The sequence below is a fragment of the Vulpes lagopus genome, chromosome 2 (assembly GCF_018345385.1).
Source record: "Vulpes lagopus strain Blue_001 chromosome 2, ASM1834538v1, whole genome shotgun sequence".
Lineage (NCBI taxonomy): Eukaryota > Metazoa > Chordata > Mammalia > Carnivora > Canidae > Vulpes > Vulpes lagopus.
In genome coordinates, this window is record NC_054825.1 from 157,397,600 (window position 1) to 157,416,760 (window position 19,161).

General features: G+C 50.1%; 1 protein-coding gene across 1 annotated transcript in view; it reads left to right on the forward strand.

Moving 5' to 3' along the window:
• LOC121484176 (zinc finger protein 132-like) overlaps nucleotides 1–12,330 on the forward strand; it is a 52,858-nt gene extending 40,528 nt beyond the window's left edge. Inside the window, exons 4-6 of the mRNA XM_041743034.1 lie at nucleotides 4,859–5,177; nucleotides 7,096–7,222; nucleotides 7,964–12,330. Of these exons, the coding sequence (XP_041598968.1) occupies nucleotides 5,145–5,177; nucleotides 7,096–7,222; nucleotides 7,964–9,246 (1,443 nt within the window). The 5' untranslated portion in view covers nucleotides 4,859–5,144 and the 3' untranslated portion in view covers nucleotides 9,247–12,330. The remainder of the gene's footprint in view (nucleotides 1–4,858; nucleotides 5,178–7,095; nucleotides 7,223–7,963) is intronic.
• The last annotated feature ends 6,831 nt before the right edge of the window (nucleotides 12,331–19,161 follow it).

The window sequence follows — 19,161 nt, forward strand, 5'->3', positions numbered from 1 at the left end:
TTGAGTAGGGACCTCTTTCCCTTTACACTCTTAGCAGAGGAGAGTAAAAAAGTGAGAAAGCTAGAGGTTAGTTTGTGTAGTTTGACCTCAGTTCAACTTTCTGAAGGAGGGGAAGATTGTCGATATTCCTTTTTTCTAAAAAGTTTCTTCTTGTATCATGTAATGTATGCTCCAGGAAAGCTTCTTTCTGCCTATGTTGATTCTTATGCCAAAGCAGTATATTTTAGTCCCATCACCAGAAACACTACAAGCACAGATTTGGTTCTAGACCACTGGAATAAAGCAAGTCAAATGAAGGTTTTGGTTTCCTAGTGCATACATAAAAATTATGTTTTTTAAAAATTTAATTTAATTTTTATTTTTTTAAAAGATTTTATTTATTCACGAGAGACACACACACACACACACACAGAGAGAGAGAGAGAGAGAGAGAGGTAGAGATAGGCAGAGAAAGAAGCAGGCTCCATGCAGAGAGCCCAAGGTGGCACTCGATCCCAGGACTCCAGGATCACGCCGTGGTCTGAAGGCAGGTGCCCAATTGCTTGAGCCACCCAGGTGTCCCTAAAAATTATGTTTAGTGTAGTCTTTTATGTCTAACCCCCCTTCCCCGCTTCCATATACAGACCTTAATTAAGAAATACTTTCTTTTTTTCTTTCTTTCTTTTTTTTTTTTTAAGATTTTATTTATTCATGAGAGAAAGAGAGAGGCAGACTCAGGCAGAGGGAGAAGCAGGCTCCATGCAGGGAGCCCGATGTGGGACTCGATCCCGGGACTCAAGGATCATGCCCTGCCCCAAAGGCAGGCGCCAAACCGCTGAGCCACCCAGGGATCCCCAAGAAATACTTTCTTGCTAAAAAACACTAACCCTGGGCAGTCTGGGTAGCTCAGCGGTTTAGTGCCGCCCTAGGCCCAGGGCGTGATCCTGGAGACCCGGAATCAGGTCCCATGTTGGGCTTCCCTGCATGGAGCCTGCTTATCCCTCTGCCTGTGTCTCTGCCTCTCTCTCTCTCTCTCTCTCTGTCTCTCTGTGTGTCTGTCATGAATAAATAAATAAAACCTTAAAAAAAAAAGAAAAAAAACACTAACCCTCATCTGAGCTTTTCATGAGTCCTAATCATGACTCAGCTGTGGGTAGCTGTGGCAATTTAAAATAAGACAGCAAAGTTCACCATATCAATCGACTCTTTCTTTCACAAATCTTTCACCATAGAACTTCTTTATCAACTGTCATTTCAGCAGTCATCAAGCATCTTCACCAGGACTAGATTCCACCTCAAGCAACCCTTTCTCTGGTCATCCATTCAAGTTTTATTACGAGATTTTTTTGCAACATTTATTATGAGATACTTTGCAACATTTCAGTCACATCTCCTCTACTTTTAATTCTTTTGCGATTTCCACCACATCTATCATTACTTTTTTTTTTTTTTTAAGATTTTATTTATTTATTTATGAGAGACACACACACACAGAGAGGCAGAGACACAGGCAGAGGGAGAAGCAGGCTCCATGCAGAGAGCCCAATGTGGGACTCGATCCTGGGTCTCCAGGATCATGCCCTGGGCCGAAGGCAAGGGCCAAACCGCTGAGCCACCCTGGGATCCTACTGTTACTTTTTTTACAGAAGTCTTAAATGAGGGTTAGAATCAACTTCTTCCAAACTCCCATTCATACTTTGACTCTGCCACCCATAAATGGCTGCTAGAATAGAATTTTCAGTTTAGTTTACTTCTCTGGTAAACTTAATTCTCTGGCCTTGCACATTGTATTTCATAAACAATAAGACTTGAAAGTCAAAATTGCTCCTTGATCCAGGGGCTACAGAATGGATGTTGTGTTAGCATCTCCATCAGAGCTCTTGAGTGACGAGGTACACTGAGCAGTAGGTCTCAGCAGTGGACTTAAAATATTCAGTAAACCATATTATAAACAGATGCGCTGTCATCCAGGCTTTGTTTTTCCATTGATAGCTCAGGCAGGATAGATTTAGCATAATTTTTTTTTAAAAAGATTTTACTTGTTTATTTATGAGAGAGAGACAGAGAGAGAGAAGCATGCTCCACACAGGGAACCTGATGTGGGACCCGGTCCCGGGACTCCAGGATCATGCCCTGGGCCGAAGGCAGGCGCTAACCTGCTGAGCCACCCAGGGATCCCCAGATTTAGCATAATTCGTAAGAGCCCTAGTATTTTCAAAATGATAAATAAGCGCTGGTCCCTAATGAGAGTCTACCTGTACTTTGAAGCAAGGCTTGACGTCTCTAGCTGCGAAAGTACTAGATGGTCGTCGCTTTGACAGCACATATACTGAAAGTGCTAGATGGCATCTTCCAATAGAAGGCTGTTTTGTCTGCATTGAAACTGTATTGTTTAGGGTAGCCACCTTCATGAATGATCTTAGCTAGATCTTCTGGATCACTTGCTGCAGCTTCTGCATCAGCACTAGCTGCTTCACCTTGTACTTTGATGATAGGGAGATGGTTTCTTTCCTTCAACCTCATGAAGCACCCTCTGCTTTCAACTTGTCTTCTGCCAACTCACCCCTCTCAGCATTCCTAGAATTGAAGAGAGTTAGGGCCTTGCTCTGGATTAGGTTTTGGCCTAAGGGAATGTTGTGGCCATTTTGATCTTCTATCCAGACCACTAAAACTTTATATCAGTAGTAAGGCTGTTTGCTTTCTTATCATTTGTGTGTTCACTGAAGTAGCACTTTTAATTCTCTTCAAAGACTTTTTGAGGGTTTTTTTGTGTGTGTGTTCACAGCTTGGCTACTTGGCTAGCTGTTGGGCTCACGAGGCCTAACTAGCTTTTGGTCTGTCTTGGCTTTCAACATCCCTTCCTCACCAAGCTTAATCATTTCTATCTTTTCTTTTTTTTTTCAACACAGTTTGACAAATTTATTTTTTTTTTAAAGGTAGGTTTGTTTGTTTGTTTGTTTATTTATTTATTTATGAGCGAGACACACACACAGGCAGAGACACAGGCAGAGGGAGAAGCAGGCTCCATGCACGGAGCCTGCTGTGGGACTAAATCCCTGGTCTCTGGGTTCACACCCCGGGCTGAAGGCGGTGCTAAACCACTAAGCCACTGGGACTGCTCTCATTTCTATCTTTTGATTTAAACTGAAAAATGTATGGTTCTTCTTTTCACTTGAATACATAGAGGTCGTTCTTTATTTATGTATTTATGTATGTATGTATTTATTTATTTATTTAAGATTCCATTTATTCATAAGAGACACACACACAGAGAGACAGAGGCAGAGACACAGGCAGAGGGAGAAGCAGGCTCCATGCAGGGAGCCCGATGCGAGACTGGATCCCAGGACTCCTGGATCACGTCCTGGGCTCAAGGCGGGTGCCAAACTGCTGAACCATCCGGGATCCCTGATAGAGGTCGTTTTAATATTAATTTTCATAATTTCAATGCTGTCGTGTCTTAGGGACTAAGGAAGCCTGAAGATGGAGCAGTTAGAATAGACACCACAGCATTTATCAATTCTAGATGGCCCTTGAAAGAGGGCTTCATTACCTGGAAATATCAAACCTGTTAATTGTTTCACAAGAGAGAGATGAGCTTTAGAGTATTTTCTAATTTAAGAGCCAAAAATTTCTTGATGCACTTACTGTTTTTTACTCCCAATAATTTACTTGTTTGGATAATGTTCTTTGTGCTTGTATGTATGCACACACAGACTTGTGGGAGAGCTTGTCTTTCCCAGGTGCCTCAATTTTACATAGAATCTTTGATGCCATATCATTTATATACCTGCAGATTAGCAAATCACTGTGACACAGTAAGTGTAGGTGTGGTCTTTGGCACCTCAACTCAGGAGTATGTCCCTCACAATATCTTTAATGGATATCTTCATCTATTTAACCCCCCTAAGAGAGATACGGTTTTATTTGCTCCTTTAATTCAGATGCACTCAGTAACTCTGAGCCATCTCTCCAGAAGTGAGAACTCATTTATTCTCAGTCCTTGCATGTGTATCGCTTTTACAATGGGTTCTACGTAAAGCCGTATAAGCTAGTGAGCACAACTGATATGAGTGAATCTGGTTTGGAGCTCTACGTTTTATTTTATCTTATTTATTTACTTTTTTAAAAGATTTTATTTATTTATTCATGAGAGAGAGAGAGAGAGAGAGAGAGGCAGAGACACAGGCAGAGGGAGAAGCAGGCTCCATGCAGGGAGCCGGACTTGGGACTCGATCCTGGGTCTCCAGGATCATGCCCTGGGCCAAAGGCAGTGCTAAATCGCTGAGCCACCCGGCCTGCCCCGAAGCTTTACATTTTATAACCTACTCTCTTAATAGCCCTACCATTTGCAAAGTTTAGAGCAAGGTCTGCACTGAGAATATGGTTTTGAAAGCTTTAGAATCACTTTCATTTTTATCAAATGTGTCCTTGCTTCTGGCTGTGAAGCTAGAGCAGTCTCCCTCACTCTCCTTCTGTAAGTGACTATAAAACTGGACCAAATACCAGTGGCTTTCTGATGTTGGACAAAAGCACTGATTGGACAATGAGCCTTGAGAAAACAAAAATATAGGAGATGAGGTCACATTATTCCCAGTTCCCTCCACAATAAAGGACACACTATTATGAGTGACTCTATGGAATGCCACATCCATTTGGATTTGTAACCTTTGGAGGGCATCTGGGAGCCTGCTATTGTAAAGTATGAATTAGCATCAGTGTTGCTAAACATTCAAGTGATCAGTTGTCGGGAACTCCCTGGAATCTGGGCACAACCTCCCAACCCCGCACTCAGAGCCAGCACAACACTTCCCAGTGCCCCTTGTGGTGCTGCTTTGCCTGTGTTCCAGAAGGTTCTTATGTGCTGCGCCCTTTGCAGAAGCCTGCAGAGCGGTAACAACTGCATTGCCCAGAGGACCCCGTGCCAAGTGACGCCATCGTGGAGCCAATGAAGGTCCAGGAGACGGGCGTTTCTGTGTGTGCCATCACATCAGAGTGGGACTTCCAGGGTCCTCGTGGCAGTTGTTTTGGCAGCTCTGGGGTCCATTTCCTGTTTGGAGGTTCCAGAGCACAGGGTCAGGACGAGGCAAGGACTGGTGCCGCTGGAGAGGAGGCGTTCCCGCAGCACTGGGCTGCTCCTCGCCCCGCTCCACCCACCAAGTCTGATGGCGGCGGCCGAGCCCAGGGATCCAGCTCAGGTAAACACTTGTCTCATCTCTCTTGGGCCCTCCTGCCACCCACTTGCGGGCAGGGTGCCTGCTCCCTGCCCAGGCTCTGATGTCAGGGGGGCCCTGTGTCTGAGCGCCACTGTGGTGGCTCTAGGCTGGGGGAAACCTGGTGTCAGTTTTATGTCTACACGGTAAGCAGGGTGTGAGGCAGAGGCATGCCTGGACTCACAGGCAGAGAGGTGGTCAGAGATGCAGTGGAGACCAGAGCTCTACTGATGAAGTACTTTTGGAAGCTACCCATAAAGGGGAGGGTGTCCAGGACCCTGGAAAGACATCCAGGTGTAGCAAAAGCCAGTAATATGAGGTTTTCATGGGGTACAGGTACCAGTATGGCTGAGCTTTGAGTATTCAGGGAAATGCAGGTGTTCTTTCTTTATGATGGTTTGGATCTTACCTTACCAATGCTTTGTTACTGCAGCAAACACAAAGGGAAGGTTAGGGTTGGGTGCAACATAGATGTAAATTACAGCCCTGGGGATAAGAGAAAATGTTGGATTTTAAATTCCTTTTTTTTTTTTTTTTTTTTAAGATTTTTATTTATTTATTCATGGGAGACACAGAGAGGCAGAGACCCAGGCAGAGGGAGGAGAAACAGTCTCCATGCAAGGACCCCAATGTGGGACTCGATTCTGGGAATCTGGGATCATGCCCTGAGTCAAAGGCAGTCAGTCGCTCAACCGCTGAGCCACCCAAGCATCCCTAAATTCCTTTTTTAAAGTAGAACCAGATTTTCTAATGTAGGAAATAGGAGACAGGGATGACCCCTAGGGCTTTTGTCTCAGCAACCATGTTGAGTCTGACATCTTTAGAAAACAATGCAGGGCATTAGGAGGGCAGCTGGATATAAAAGTCTGTAAATTTGAGTTGGGGTTCAGCATTAGATGCATAGGTGGACCTTTGTGTCACATTAGGAAGGCAAATTCAAATGATGGAGAGAAGATTAAGAGGCCAGGAAGAAGAGGGTGGGTACTGCATAACCTCTCAAACACACGGAAGGGGTGGAAGACTTACAGAAGAGGAGACCGGAGCAGGATGTAGAGGCAAGAGGGGGCTGCTGCCTATTTGTGGCAACCTTACTTGGAACCTGGTAGATGAGCCTAATTCAAGGGCAGAGGTCATCATCTGTTAATTACTAGACCTAGTATTATGTTTACATATTAATTCTCAATATTTAGAGATAGTGGGTATTAAAGTGAGGTTTTTCTTTTTTTTTTTTTAAGATTTTATTAAAAAAATTTTTTTTTTAAAGATTTTATTTATTCTTGAGAGACACAGATAGAGTCAGAGATACAGGCAGAGGGAGAAACAGGCTCTATGCAGGGAGCCTGACATGGGACTCGACCCAGGGCTCCAGAATCACACCCTGGGCTGAAGGCAGCGCTAAACCGCTGTGCCACGTGGGCTGCCCTAAAGTGAGGTTTTTCAAGTAGGCTCTAAATCCCATGTGATTAGTGTCCTTGAACACTGGAGACTTGAGGCTGCCCTAGGAAGTGGGGTGCTACTTGCCAAGAACTCTTGATGCCATAAAGGTATAAAAGAGGTATATGAGCTGATGGGCCCCAGATCCTTGGTATTAGGGACTTAGGAACAGTGGTTGAGGCTATGTTTTATGATACCTGGTAGATACGCTGTGGAGGATTTCAGGGAAATTGCATGGTTGGGGACTGGCCATGAACTTAAGATTCTATCTGCCCACCTGCCTGTTGTTGCAGAGGGCTGGACATAGTCATTACTGGCACCAGGGCTTGGTATATCCTTTGAGTTGGGTGCCCTGGGAGGAGGAGGAGCATGGGATAGATTGGGGTGGGGTGGGGTGGGGGTGGGGGACTGGAATGTGGGTCCTATGGAGAAGGGATGTTTGTGGTTTTATCTCTCCCCATCATGGCAGGGTAGTGTGACCTTTGAAGATGTGGTTGTATACTTTTCCTGGGAAGAGTGGGGTCTCCTTGATGAGACTCAGAGATGCCTATACCATGATGTGATGCTGGAGAACTTTGCACTTGTGATCTCACTGGGTAAGACCCTCATGCCCACCCCAGTGCCCTGGGCTAGACTCTGCTCTTTTTCTCACATTTGGATTGTGGGCACTGCCATCACTAGGTCTAGGCTCAGCACTTGCCCTCTGGTTGAGCCTGCAAACCCCTGTGAGCCTGATGGATCAGCCTCCAGGTTTTCTTCCTCCTCACCTGGAGGCCCAGGGGCTGTTCTTAGATGTTCCTCTGTGGGTCTGCATATAGTATTTATTTGTGTTTCCTCTCCTGGGTCGTATGCAGAATTGCTCTGGGGCATGGCCAGTCCTCTGCCTGTCCTGTCGTTGTGTCATCTGAATCCCAGTTAATTCAACTGTGGTTTAGAGGAGTCAGGAACCCCTCACAGGATGGCCTACCAGTGTGTTGATGCCAGTGCCCACCCCTTCTTTCTACCTTTCTTTCCTTCTGCCTCAGTTTTTGATCCCTAATCAGTTGCAACTAGATATTCCTGGGCCTGGACCTAAACTTACATATAGCCCCAGTGAAGGCCATTGGCAGAGGAATGAATTGGAGACCCTGCGTCTTCCTGTGGGGCCTCCCCAAGTCTTGTGACTTTAGAGTACCAGGACTACAGCCCTTTGATAGCCTAACCCCAACACCCTCTTCTTGAAAACAAATGCAGTGACCTATTATTTGGTGTACCCAGCAGATGTTTATGATGAGGTCAGCTCCTTCCCCCAAAGATAATATAATACGCACATCACACTGGCATTTCTGTATTTCCAGGTTGTTGGTATGGAATGGAGGATGAGGCGGCACTTTCTGTGCAACGAATGTCACTGGGCAAGACTCCAAGTCCAGATCCATCCATTTGGAAAGCTCAGCCCTGTGAGAAGTGTGTCTTGCTTGGGAGAGACATTTTGTACCTGGCTGAGGACCAAGAATCACATCATGGGCAGAAATCGTACACTTGTGAGGCGTGTGGGAAACAGTTGTGGTTCAGTGCGAATCTTCGCCAGCACCAGAAGCACAATGAAGAGAAGCCATTCAGATGGGACATGGAGTTTGTGACAAGCTACAAATTGCATGTGTCAGGGAAGCCTTTCCCCTGTGGGGAAATTGGGAAGGACTTCCTGGCCATATTGAGTCTTCTCCAGCATCAGGCCACCCTCAAAGGGGCCAAACCGCACAGCAGCTTTGAACATGGGGAGTCCTTTCATGGTAGGAAAAGTCCTCACACATGCAGTGACACTGGGAAACCATTCAGCTATGAACATAAACTTTTCCAGCCTCAGCAACTTCACACTAGAGAAAGTTATCATGACTGGGATGACTGTGAGAAACCTTTTAACCAAAGCTCCATCCTTAGTAATTGTCAGAGAGCTTACCCAGGAACAAGGTCTTATGAGTGTAACGAATGTGGGAAATCCTTTAGCCAAAGCTACAACCTCATTCAACACCACAGAATTCACACTGGTGCAAGGCCTTATAAATGCAGCGAATGTGGAAAAGCCTTCAGCTTCAAATTCAGACTTGTCCAGCACCTGCAGATTCACACTAGAGTGAGGCCTTATGCATGTGGTGAATGTGGGAAAGCCTTTAGCTACAGCTCTACTCTCATTAAACACCAGAGGGTTCACACAAGAGAAAAGCCTTACAAGTGTGGTGAGTGTGGGAATTCCTTCAGCCAAAGCTCCAACCTCATTCAACACCAGAAAATTCACAGTGGAGCAAGGCCTTATAAATGCAATGAATGTGCAAAATCCTTCAGCTACAAATGCAAACTGGTTCAGCACCTGCGCATTCACACCGGAGAAAGGCCTTATGAGTGTGGGGAGTGTGGGAAATCCTTTAGCCACAGGTCCACTCTCAATCAACACCAGAGAATTCACACTGGAGCCAGACCTTATAAGTGCAATGAGTGTGAGAAATCCTTTAGCCAAAAGTCCAACCTTATCCAGCACCGGAGAGTCCACACAGGAGAAAAGCCTTACGAGTGTGGGGAATGTGGGAAATCCTTCAGCCAAAGCTCCCACATCATTCAACACCGAAAACTTCATACCAGATAACCTTGTGAATGCAATGAGTGTGGCAAAATGTTCATAACCCAGGTCTGTGTTACAAATGTGCAGCACGTATAGGTGGAAAACCTTCATCTAAAGGTCTAACCTGGTTGGGTACCAGAAGGCCCTGCACAGAATGTGGTATATTTCATAGAGCAAGACTCACTGTGAGGGAGCCATCTCCTGGAAATTGAACATCACATCTATGAACATCCAACACTGGGGCAGATTCCCCAAGACTTGTAGGTTTATGGGCAAGCTTTCTGGAGCCCTGCATAGCCCTCTGCTCTGCCAGGTTCCTCAGTGGGTGTAGTAGTCAAGGGAGGTGTTCTCTCTTGACCATCATGAATGATTGGGGATGGGGGTTACACAGCAATTTCCTTCTTCCTCATTAGGGTTCTGACCTAGTTTTGACAAAGCTAAGGGGTTGATAATACTTTTTACCTTCCAGGCCTAGAGTGCCATGAGAACAGTATATTTCTCTTAAGACCACCTTTAGAGCTCATAGGGGAGTGGTTCTTTTTCTCCAGGGCTGTCAAATAATGTTGAGCACTATTGTGGGGGAGCTATTCCCCAAATACTGCAAAGAAATCATGTGCCTTCGTGTGTAGGTTCACTTTTCTGGTGTTATTGTTTGTAAGACTACTTATAGGGGCCAGGTGATGTGTACAGAAATAGGACTGCAGGAAGTGATGTATTTGTCTACTGAAACTTGCATCCCCAGGTGTTCCAGTGACCATGCCTGTGGTTCAGTTTATACACTCCACGTGCATGTTCTTTCTGTAGCTGAGGAACTTGAGGCCATTGTCAATCTTATTTTTCTAGTCTGTCTCAAGGATATTACTGCACGGGCAAGAAAATGGCAATAGGATAGAGATAAAAATCCTGTTGGTGGGACCCTGCAGCTTTTGGTCAGCTGCAGACCCAAATAGAAATTATCTTGAAATTTTCAGTGATGCAGGGCATTGGACTCCTTGTGCAAAAATAAAATAAAATAAAATAAATTGGGGGACCCAAGACCTCTATTTGATTTTTAAGTAAAGCTTTATTGAGGTTAATTAACATGCTGTAAAACTGCACATATTTAAAGTTGTATACAAAACTGTGGATGGTAAATCTATATAAACTCCTTTTCCTTGTGCCCTTTAAAAAACTTCTCCCCCACAGTAAATTATTTTGTATTTTTTACATTAGACTCAAATGTTTATTTTTTTTAAACTGTGGTTTCCTTTACACTGAGTAATTATTTTGAAAGAACCAAGATGTTTTTACTCATCCTACTACTAATCTATGCTGCTCACTCACCACAAATAAAACTTCAAATATATATATATAACAACCCTCCCCCATGAATCCTTCCCCCATGTAGTCATTGTCTTTCTTCTTACTGTATTACCCTGTAGCCCTTTTAACCACTTAGAAATCACTCTTGATTTTTACAAATGTGTGATGGATATAAACTTTGGAGACGTCTCTAAAGTGAATGTTGCTGCTAAAAATAGTGCTTTGTGTAGGGTAAAAAGTTGAAAAACTGTCTTATCCCCAGACCTATGAAATGGCAGATTTGTAAGTATATATAAGGAAAAAAAAAAAAACCCACCCTACAAAATGAAAACTGGGGAATCCATACCACATTCACTGCTCCCTTTCCCCAACTTGTAGACATTTTGGTAGCATTTCTAAAACTAACACCACCGGAAAAAAATAAAATAAAACTAACACCACTGCCCCAAGATTGTGGCTGAAACACCAAGACAGATCTCACTCAGAAATCCTACACAGATGGGACACCTGAGTGGCTCAGATGTTGAATGCCTGCCTTCATGCCCAGGGCATGACCCTGGAGTCTCAGGATCAAGCCCTGCATCGGTCTCCCTGCATGGAGCCTGCTTCTCTCTGTGTGTCTCTCATGAATAAATAAGTAAAATCTTAAAAAAAAAAAAAAAAAACCCCAGCTCACTGCACGATATGAAGATGATAGCACACCCTAGAATTTGGTTCCTAGTTTAGACCCTGAGCAGGAAAATCTGCATTTGTCTAACCTCATCGTTCAACAGCATGAGTGTTATATTATCGCCTTCAACTTATAAAAGGCTAAGCTTTCTTTGGTTTCCAACAGCAGCAAGGAACAGGGACACCTGGCCCTTTTTGGGCCAAAGAAGTCTATTTGCTTATTTTTCAAGTTACTAAAAAAGATCCATTGGGCCAGCAGCAAACATTGATCTACACCCCCTTTTTTCCTCGCTGAAATCTACCCTGTAAAGAGTAAAACCCACCAACCTACCACACTCCATCCTCAGCCCCTACTTACATGCTGTGTGTCCCACACCATGAACCTAAGGACCTATAAAAATCCTCTTGCTTTCCTCCTTAAAGGTGCAACACGGGCTCAAAAATAACCAACCCAAGCCAGTCCACCCCCAATACCCTTAAACCACTGGTGTAGGAGGGGGGATTGTCAAGAGTGGCATGTTTATGGGGCTTCCTCAGAGCCTGGGCAGGTGTTGTAGGGATTTAAAATAATCAAATATATACATACACTTTTTAAGAGCTTAAGTACTTGGGGAACAATTTGTAAAAATCCTTCTGTCTTGTTAATAGCTTTCCCCAATTGATTTGTTGTCTTGCATTAAAAGTGGAAGGAATTTATAATTGACCCATATCCAACCCGATGTATTGATCATAAGAACATAACATTATGTGTCCTACCTTGTTTTAAAACGATTACCATTTTTTAAAAAGGTTTTATTTATTCATTAGAGGCAGAGGGAGAAGCAGGCTCTCTGCAGGAGCTGGATGTGGGACTCGATCCCAGATCACGCCCTGAGTCAAAGGCAGAGAGGCTCAAACTAAGCCACCCAGGTGTCCCCCTAAAACCAATACTTTCACGTGTTCTCTAAATTGGGCCAAATAAGCAGCACTAAAAGGGCAAAAATAGCAAGGCATATTCTTCAAATACCTGTAATACATTAAGCCATAAAAAAAGCTTTGTATGCAAGCTTCCTTTAAAGGAGCTAGTGGTTTACAGAGTCCTAAAGGTGTATTTGCAAGTAGACTTCTGGTGAGAACATTAAAAAAATGGGAAAGAAAACCAAAATGAAGTGAGAGCCATCATTTTTTTTTTTTTTTTAAAGATTTAATTTACTCATGAGAGACCCAGGGAGAAGCAGGCTCCTGGCAGGGAATCTGATGGGGACTTAGATCCCAGGATCCGCGACCACTCCCTGAGCCAAAGGTAATGTGCTCACAAACACTGAGCAACACAGGTATTCCCCCCCCCCCCCCCCCCCCCGAGAGTTCGTTTTTACTGTCCATGTCAAGTTTGTCAAATTTGTCAAATGTAAAGTTCCCAACGAAGCCCTAGGGCGTCGCTAGACCAAACCCTCCGCCTTCCCACGCCCAGGCCTGTCCTTCCGCTCTTGTGTCCTAACCCCGGGCGCTCACGTTCAGTTCCACAAACTGGGGGGTGGCTGCGCCCTGGGCTGGCTGTGGGAGCCTGGAGACCCCACCTCCCCCGCAGGCAGCGTCCCAGCCCCCACGGCTTCCCAGCGAGGCCCTGACTCGCTCACATGGAATGGGTTTACTCGGGCTTCCTAGCTGGCCCCGGTGTGAAGCCACCCCGGCCCTCCAACACCCTCATGTCACCTATAACGATCCCCAGGACCCAAACGCCCAAGGCCACCTTCCAACAGGCACCGATCGCCGCGAGCGCCCCTCGGTGAGCAGCAAGCACCATGGGCGGGGCGCGCCTGGTGCCCTGCCTGCCCGAGCCCCTCCGACGGGAATACGCGACTGGCGGGGGGAATGCGCTTGGCTCTAAAAGCGCTTCACGCTCTCAAGTTCTCTTGCACCAAGTGCTTTCCAGCTTCCCCACAAGACCGTTTTTCACGATCGGCTCTCGTGCTAGCGTCGAGCCTCAGCCGGAACCTACACACCCACACCACCAGGCGCTGTGGGCCGCATTCCCCAAGCGCTCCAACTCCGGAGGGCGCAGCCGGCTCGCCACAGTCCGGTCCCCTCCCACCAACTCCCGACTTGCCCTGGGCACGCCGCTCCAACTGGAGGCGGAAAGGGGACCACCAGGCCTCCAAATTGCCATGTCAACCCAAACTACACAACACCAGGCGAGGCCCCTCCCATGCCCCCCTCGACCGGCACCAGGCTGCTTCTGAGGTCGACTCCCCGCGTCCTCTCCCTGCACCCGCGCCCTAGCCTCTCAACTGGGAGGGTGCAGGGCTTCTTCGGTGGAAAGCCGGGAGCAAGCAGACACGGCTGGGGTGCGGAGGAGGGCTGGGGTCGGGGATGTCCCGCCGGGGCCCCAAAGCGTGGAGAGCTTTGGGGGAATCCGGGCAGATGGATGGAGACGGAACCACGGGGGAGAAGGGAGCGCCCTGCGAGCCTACGCTTCAGGACGCACCTGCGGTAGGGACGACCCGGTCCGCAGGGGCAGGGATGACGAACGTGGGAAACTACACATGCCTCGTGGGGTGACACAGCAGCCAGTGACTGCAGAGGCGGGGAGAGCAATGACTCGCCCCTGCGGCCGCGGACCGCCCGGGGTCGGGCGGGTGAGGCCTCAGGCACCGCCCAGCGATCGCTCCCGCCCCTTCAAGGTTCACCTACAGAAACTGAGACCTTTCCTACCTCTCAAGCTCGACTAGGTTAGCGCTCTGCCACGGCCGCGGCCCATCTGGGGGGCTCCCTAACCTGCCCGGGCTGGTGTACAAAGGGCAGGACTTGTGACTCCTACGCACCGGGAATTCGGATTCGACAGCCAGAGGCAATGGCACTTCTCGACCAAAGGGCTCAGCGAGTGGAGCACGAGCAGCCCACCAGAGAGCATCCCGCACGTGTTAGGGCTCAAGCTGGGGGGAATGGGCGACTACACCACTTGTTCCCCTAAAAAGTTGCCGCATTCCAGTTGGCCGCGGGGGTCACACCTAGTACTCATTCCAGTCTCCAGTATCTGGATTAACCACTCCATCCTCCAAGCACCACCCCCTACAATGGGGGGAGAGCAAAGGGCCAGTGCTGCCCGTGTCCAGCCTGGGTGTGGCCCCCATGTTAGGTCAAGCCACCAGCTCCACCCCAATGCTGACCATGCCTCTGGTCCAGCTTCACAGCCATGCACGCCTGAAGGGCAGAGAGCTGGTTCTCCCAGCAGGTGCCTGGGTGGAGGGTTCACGGGGTCACCGTTGCTTTGTCCGAGGGCATCATTCAGGACAGAGCGAGGATGGGACTGCCGTTCTCAACAAACCCTCCTTTTGGCAAAGGCGCTCACTCCAGTCCTACCTCGAACACTCCAGCGTCCTTCCTCTGGGAACAGAAGACAAAAACCCCCCACCCCTCCTCGACCACAGTCTGGGGTCTCACGGTCCACAGGCAACGGCTTCGAGATGCAGGGCCGCCTGGTGAGTGTCTACGGAGGTTCAGGGGGGCGGCGAGGAACGTGGCTGGGGAGGCGCGCAGAAGCAGGGGTTTGGGAGGCGCACAGGGGCCAGCGGTGGGGACGGCAGCAGCTCCCTACGCCCCGCAAGGCCACCTCGGAGCTGGTCGTCCTCCACCGCCCAGAGCCGCATCCCCACGGCAGACGGCTCCATCCTCGCCCGCCTGCTGAAGGAGCTAAAGCGGCCTCACTTCCAGTACACGGCCCCCCAAACGTCCTGCACGTCACTCCAGGTCTGAGGCTGGGAGCCGGGTACGTGAGCCCCCGCTGCGGCCCTCGGACTTGGTGGCAGTTTTTTTTTGTCTCTCTCCCCGGGTCCCCCATCACCGCCTCGAGAGTTACAAGAACTGCCACCACGATCTGCAATAGGAGGGAAGGGGCCTGTATACCCGGCGCGCTAAGCCTTAGAAGACGCTCTTTTCCGGGGGAGAAACAAGCAACCAGGGGAACGAGATTGGGGTTTCTCGCGCCTTTACTGAGCACCAGCACCCCCTCCTCCCCCAAAGCTGCCCCGACCGCGGCACAGAAGGCAGACATGGAGTGCCGGGCGATCCCGTCGAGGCCAGCTTCTCGCACGGACAAAGGTCAGCCCACGGCCCAGTCCCGGGAGCGCCGGGCCCTCGGATCAGGACGGGTGGACAGGACTCCACCCTTGTTCCCTCAGCAGGAGCGGTGAGAGAAGCGTCCTTGCCGCCCACACATCGCCGCTGTCGAACTGACAGTAGACGGACGCGGAGGGAGCCTCGGGGGGCAGGGTAAGATGCCCTGGACCGCGGCCTCAGGTGGGCAGCGAGGCGGGAGGGACGGGGTGGTGAGGGGACAAGGGGCCTCGAGCCACACCCGCGGATTGGCAGCACCGCGGCTGTAAGTCGGCCACTGGGCACTCGAGAGTTTCAGGCCTTAAAAGGCTCTAGGACGAAGGGGTGGGGGCTCTGGGCACCAAGAACACCCACATTGGCCTTTGTAACCCCTGCACGTCTGGAGGCTCAGCCCTTCCCCCACCCCCAGCCGCCACTGTGCCCTGGAGAGCTCTCCCGACCACGTGCACCTCGCCCGCAGCGCGGGGCCCACATCATGCCAACCGCACCCCGGATGCCACCAGCCGGTGTGTGTGGGGGGGGAAGACCAGGGTGACATCCGCGAGCCAGGACTGGCTGCGGGAGCAGGCAGGGTTCATGCGGGTCCTTTGGCAGACGGAGAGTCAGCGCTGACGGGCAGGACACGCACAGGAAGACTCAGATGGCACAGAGGAACGGGCGCACACACCGAGAAGGCGGAGGAAGAACCTCCAATTCGGTTGCGCTCAGGCCAACGTGGTCTGAACAACAGCCGCTGAAGCAATCCTGGGATACCTGGGGCGCACGTCGGCCTCGGCACCCTCGTTCCTTGCCTGGTGGCCCCACTGTGGGGCTGCCCAGAGCTCCGCTCTGGGACTGTGTCCGGGAAGCACCCCCAGCGAGGTGGCCCGAGCCGGGCTCACTAGCCATCCGCCAGGTCAGGGGCCAGGAGCAGCCGAGAGCAGGGGTCAGGGTGCTGGAGACAGCCTCAGGGCCCCGGAAAGGAGACCAGTATGCACGGTCCTTGCTGGTCCAGCTTCGGCAGGCCATGCCCGGCCTTGGAGGCGGCTTCACAGTTCAGGACAGGGAAAGCTGTGCTCGGCCCCCACCGAGGGCCCCGTGGGGTCAACGGCGGGAAGAGGCCTTTGCCCACTCACAACGGCGTGCCCCCAAGTGGTACTCGGCATGGGGGGTGGTGGCCGCAAGGATGTCAGGGCCCTGAAAGTTGGGGGGAATGGTCTCTGCGCATCCCCACAGGTCAGCGCCGGGCAGGACGGCAGAGATGTCCAGAGGCCCGGGCTCGGGACTCCCTGTTGCCGGTGAGCGCACGGGGCCCTTCAGCGGCTGAGGAACTGTGCTGCCTTGAGAGCTCATCCGTTGGCTGCTCAGATTCTATTCCCAGAAGCGGTAAAGCTCCGGAACAAGGCTGTCGAACCCCCCACCGTCGCCTCTGGCTTGCCACTGGTGCAGCCAAGCGAGGTGCCTACCCCACATGGGAATGGCGCATCTTCCTTTCCCACTTGATTCCCGATTCCCGCTCAGACGCACGGGAGAACAAGTGGTTGAGGGGCCACTGTGAACGGGCACCTGGTAGTGGACCTTGGGGAGCACACAGGGTGGCAGGTTGGCATCTCCACCGTGGAGATAACCAGGAAACGAAGGGAAGTATCTGCTGGTAGGAGGCCCTGACCTGAGTGTGGCCGAGAGCAGAGCGAGGCTGTCTGGGCCCTGCACCAACCCTACCCCAGCGGGGAAAGAGGAAGAGTGCCCCAGGCCGCAGATATTCCAATATTCGCCTCCTGCCTGGAGCTTGGCTTAGTGCAGAAGAGCCGCTCCCCACGGCGGTGGGCTCCAGGAGCCTGAAGGGTGCCCAGCAGGGGCAAGCGTCCTGGGCCTGCTTTGGTCCCCAGCCCTGTGTTGTCGAGAAAAGATCAGTAGTCTGGAGACGGTCACCTGACACAGCCCTGAACCATGAGGGATGGCAGGGCAGGTTTGCGAAGGCAACCAAGTACCTGCAGCAGGACATCACGCCCCAACCTCCTGCACCACGTTTGGGCGGCCTGAGCTCACGGATGACTCAGGCGAACAGCTCAAACAGGAACAAAATCAAGCCTCAAAGCTCCCACACGCGATCTGAGATCTAGCTTCTTTTGCTAGCTGCCGAGACCCCTGACCCGGCTACACAGCCACAAAAAGTGTCAATTTCACGTGAAAAAAAAAAATTACTCTGTTCGGAGATGGCGCTGACTCACGGATTCCATGGGTTTCTTGTAACCGTAGGTCAGCCACTGGTCCCCAGCAGGACCCCATCTTCACAGCTCCAGGGCTCCTGCGGCCATCTGGTTGACCCTGGAGCATAGGCACAGACCCCCAACGCTATAGAGGTTGCAGACCTTCTTCCCAGCTGCCCGTGCAGTTGGGGCCCATCCACTGGGGTCCTGGATCGGAGCGTGAGTCCCACGCAGGTACCGCCGACCTGGAAAGCTTAGGTGATCCCCTTCCCTCGCGGGATGCCTGCGAGTCCCCGCTTCCAGATTGGGGCCTGAGGAGAACCGCAGAGGCACCCCCAACTCCCCGACCCCATGCAGAGCCGCGGGCGGCCCTGGTCCCTCAGCCTGGCCACCCTGTACACCCCGTGACCGTCTTCACTTCTGGATCAAAACAAACCTCGGAAAACCGAGCGTAACCGCCAGGAACCAACGCGGGTAGGTGCACTGCCAAGGCCTGCCCTCTCCCCAGCCGTGTGGGGTGTGGCCGTCCATGCACGTCTACCCGTTGGGACCTGGAAGAACTTCCGCAGAAGCGTCTCCAACCACCGGACCCCACGAGGAACCGCAGAACGTCAGCGGGACGGATCATCACCGCCGGCCGTCGAGGGAGCACTGCCTGCCGCACCGACGTCTGAGCTCCTCCCGCCCCATCTTGGACTGCGTTTCTCTGGCCCTGCCTCGGGCGTCCGCCTCAAAGCCCCCAGACCGCACGCCGGGAGCCCTAGAGGCCCCGCTGACCCGCGTGGTCTTCCCTGAGCAGCCCGAGCGCTTCCGAGGCTCCCGAGAGGGCTTAGAAAACTTTTGCGGGTGGGCACTGTAAAACAAACAAACAAACACAAACACGCAAGTGCTTGCAGACTGACCAGGGACGGTTGAATCGTTTTAGTTCTATCATTTCCGGTGGAGGAAATGATAAAGCGTGAAGACAAAGCCCAGAAGCCTCGAAGTTGATTGATAGATGACACCTTAGAAGTTTACACAAGATCTTTCCCTGCGTATACAACAACGAAATCCAAAGACACAAATACATGTTTGGAATATCAGTGCAAATGTAGTTTAAAAACATAAATTTCGGGGATCCCTGGGTGGCGCAGCGGTTTGGCGCTTGCCTTTGGCCCAGGGCGCGATCCTGGAGACCCGGGATCGAATCCCACATCGGGCTCCTGGTGCATGGAGCCTGCTTCTCCCTCTGCCTGTGTCTCTGCCTCTCTCTCTCTCTCTGTGACTATCATAAATAAATAAAGATTAAAAAAAAATGTTTAAAAAAAAACATAAATTTCGGTGTTACTTACCATAATAATAAAAAAATTGAGGAGCATAAATAGCCAGTTTACTAAATACAGTACTTACCCATCCATGCAATGCAACACTATGTGTGTGTGTTTGAAATGAAGGGTTGAACTATTCTGTGAATAAAAAACTAGAACTTTTTTGCTGTAAGCAAACAAAAATAAATATTTCTCTTAAAAATGGGTGTGCCAAAGTAGAATCACTACAGTAATTTCAAAAGACAAGAATAAAATTAGCAGACAGACACACTGATCAATAGAAAAGAAGAAACTCAAACAAATAGACTGTTGGAGGTCTGATTTACCCTTGAGTTGAACCCCAACAATTGGAGGTTCCTCACTTCTCCTGTCCTTGGAAT